General features: G+C 48.0%; 1 protein-coding gene across 1 annotated transcript; it reads right to left on the bottom strand.

The window, feature by feature from the left end:
• Nucleotides 1-1,162: 1,162 nt before the first annotated feature.
• On the bottom strand, nt 1,163-2,720 carry LOC102705887 (ethylene-responsive transcription factor 5). The gene has a single exon (XM_040521123.1). It carries the CDS (start codon nt 2,631-2,633, stop codon nt 1,641-1,643), a length of 993 nt encoding a protein of 330 aa, XP_040377057.1. The 5' UTR covers nt 2,634-2,720; the 3' UTR covers nt 1,163-1,640.
• Between the last annotated feature and the right edge of the window lie 293 nt (nt 2,721-3,013).

The following is a 3,013-nucleotide window of genomic DNA, read 5'->3' as shown; positions in this document are numbered from 1 at the left end:
ATTTCTGATATCATATATCATTAGCTTTTATTTTTAGACGTAGTGCCCTTTGGTCATACATAGTTTGGCTAGTACGTCCGTATGACATCATGACACATGAGGTCTGGAATTTTTATCTTTACAACCTATTTTTTCGCTTCTGTTTATTCTTATAAATTTAAATTTAAATTTTTAACTTAAAATTTAAAGTTGATTTTAGAGTTTTTTCACCGAAGTTTATTTTCAAGCCTTGGTTTTTAGATAACTAAGAATACATCTATAAAAGTTTTATTCGTGAACTATTTTTCGTTTGCAAATACGTCGTTTCGTGTTTTTTAAAAAAGTCAAACAATAATCCTCTTATTGACCACATAAAAACTCATTCAATCCATAAATTAAACATGGTTTGCCGCAAATGTATGCCTTCAGTCGTATTTATCGGTGTCACCGGTTTGAAACACACTTCATTCAGACCACCACACCGTACCCAATAGGCACGTACGTACTACTACAAGATAGACCGTACGTGTGCTTTCTTTCAGAACTACTGGTGACAATTTGGAACTAGCTAATTAATTACACACATATGAACAATTACACACATATGAACACGTCCATGAAAACAAAATAAAATCAAATGGGAACATTGTTTGGAATGAAAACACAGATATTCGACCTTTGCTAGCTGTGTGCATCACACGCGATGACTCATATTGCAGATGAAACCGATGCATGCACACGTATAGTATGTGATAAATTACGTATGCACACGTACCAGATGATGACATACAGGTCTTGCGTGAATTTGACCAGCACTGTTTTGTTTCTGCAGGAATATAATTGGCATCAAAATGGAGACGGTGGAATATAATTTCGATGGGTACGCATAAAAAACTACAACTCTCATGCCAGAGCTAGACCGCGTTCGTTCACCCTTTTTAACACCCTCTTTTTTCACGCGTTCCCGAACCACTAAACGATGTATTTTTTATATTCTATAAAAAAGTTATTTAAAAAACTCATATTAATCTATTTTATATTTTCAATAATTAATAATTATGTACTAATATATTACTATGTTTTTCGTATCAATTAAGTTAACTTACCCATCTCTCTGCCGAACACAGCCTGACAGCCCTAGTCGATCCAAAGCACAGAGAATACATTGTATTTTTCTCGCAAAAGAAAAAGCAAGATACATGGCATTTACAGCATCCATGATGACTAAAATCTTGTGGGTTGTACATGTCTCCTATGTGGCTACTTGAAGTCATAATCAAATTTATGGCACAAAATGGCAAACACAACTGGATAGACATCGATAGATCTGATCCAAAACAAAACAAAAAGAATACAGAAAACAAGTAGTACACATTTTTTTCCTTCATTTAATTTACAATGTTATCTCCCATCCTATACTATTCTCTATTGCTCCCTCTTTATTTTCTGGATCTTAACATCTATGTCGATGCATATATTCACCCGTCACATGCATGCGCTAATTATACTATCTTTTCTTTCTCTGTACAACAGTATACTGCTCCAAGCCAATCCCTGAGACGTGTCCAAAGCAGAAGGCCGTCGAGAGCTAGAAGCCACTTTGTTAATTGCCGTGCTGATCCTAATTAATCATGTTTTTAGGAGATCATTTAGCGGCTTGATTAGCTCACGGTGACCTCCGGAAAACCCATTTGCGGGTGCGGCGAGAGCGGCGAGAGGCTGCCGAAGAAGCATTCCCACTGCTCCCATGCCCAGCTCGACGGCGTCAGCGGGACGAACAGCTCGCCGCCGCCGCCGCTGGCGGCTGCCTCCGACGAGGGGGAGGGCGACGTCGAGGATGATGTCACTGTTGAGGTTGTCGTTGTTGACGCCAGGGAAGAGTTGGCTGGTGATGGGTACGCCTCGGTCTTGACGGATTTTGAGGAATCCCCGTCCCCGATCACCTCGACGTCCGGGTCGGCCGCCGTCTCGTGGCGCTTCCGCTTGCCGTGGGGTGGCGGCGGCGGCGGGGCCAGGAAGTCGGCGCCGCGGGAGCCCACCTCGTTGGGGAAGTTGAGGATGGCCTTAGCGCCGCGCATCCGGAAGGCGGCGCGGTCGTAGGCGCGCGCCGCCTCGATGGCCGTGTCGTACGTGCCGAGCCACACCCGCGAGCCGCGCTTCTTGGGGTCGCGGATCTCCGCCGCGAACTTGCCCCACGGCCGCTGCCGCACGCCGCGGTACTTCCGGAAATCGTTCGGGTCTGCGGCCGCCTGTGCCTGCAGCAGAGCAGGGTGCGCCGCCGCCGCTGCCGCCGCCTCCGCCGCGCCAGCCCAGGCGTGCGACGTCGGAGGCAGCGTGATCGTACGGGGCGGCCTCCGGGGGTCCGACACCGGGGACGGCTCGCCCCCGAACCGTATCATCACCGGCTCCCCCGCCGCCCGGAACGCCGCCTCGCCAGCAGCAACACCCATATACTGATCATTTCCCAGGTCCATGTACCCAGCCAGCATCGTCGGCTGCTGCTGGTGCAAGAACGCCGCCGCGGGCTGGAACCCCTGCTGCTCGGCGTACGCGGCGCCATGTTCCTGAGCTACCGGAAGGCACGCGTCGGGCCCGAGCAGCAGCTCATGGATGAGCTGAAGGCTGAAGTCATCGATGTTGCCGCTGGAGTCCATGGTGTCTGGTCGGCTCGCCCGCTCGCGATGCAGAAGCACAGGTGGTCGTCGAGAGGAAGACGAGAGGGACTCGGGAGTTTGGATGTGTGCGCGCAATTGAATCTGCGAGGAGAAAGCGAGGATGGGGTGATGTACTTATAGGGGGCGGCCGAGGCGGCCGGAAAGAATAGTTTTATCCTTTTCCGCGTTCCGGCAAAAAGAGCGTAATTAGAGAGAGTTTTGCACTAACATGATTTGACGAGCTACATGTAGGCACTGCTTATAATTACTCGGGCCGTGTGATATGTGACCCGGGCGGAATGGGATGAATTTGTAATAGTTGGATTAGAAATAGATGTATTAGATCTGATTGCTACAGTAATGATACAGTACTAAAAATA

This window comes from Oryza brachyantha, chromosome 2, assembly GCF_000231095.2.
Source record: "Oryza brachyantha chromosome 2, ObraRS2, whole genome shotgun sequence".
Taxonomy (NCBI): Eukaryota; Viridiplantae; Streptophyta; class Magnoliopsida; order Poales; family Poaceae; genus Oryza; species Oryza brachyantha.
The sequence above is the reverse complement of the archived record's forward strand: the minus strand, read 5'-3'. Positions and strand labels throughout refer to the sequence as shown.

Bases quoted from the DNA above. Each gene is read 5' to 3' on its own strand.
- LOC102705887 (XM_040521123.1), bottom strand. From the start codon at position 2,633: ATGGACTCCAGCGGCAACATCGATGACTTCAGCCTTCAGCTCATCCAT.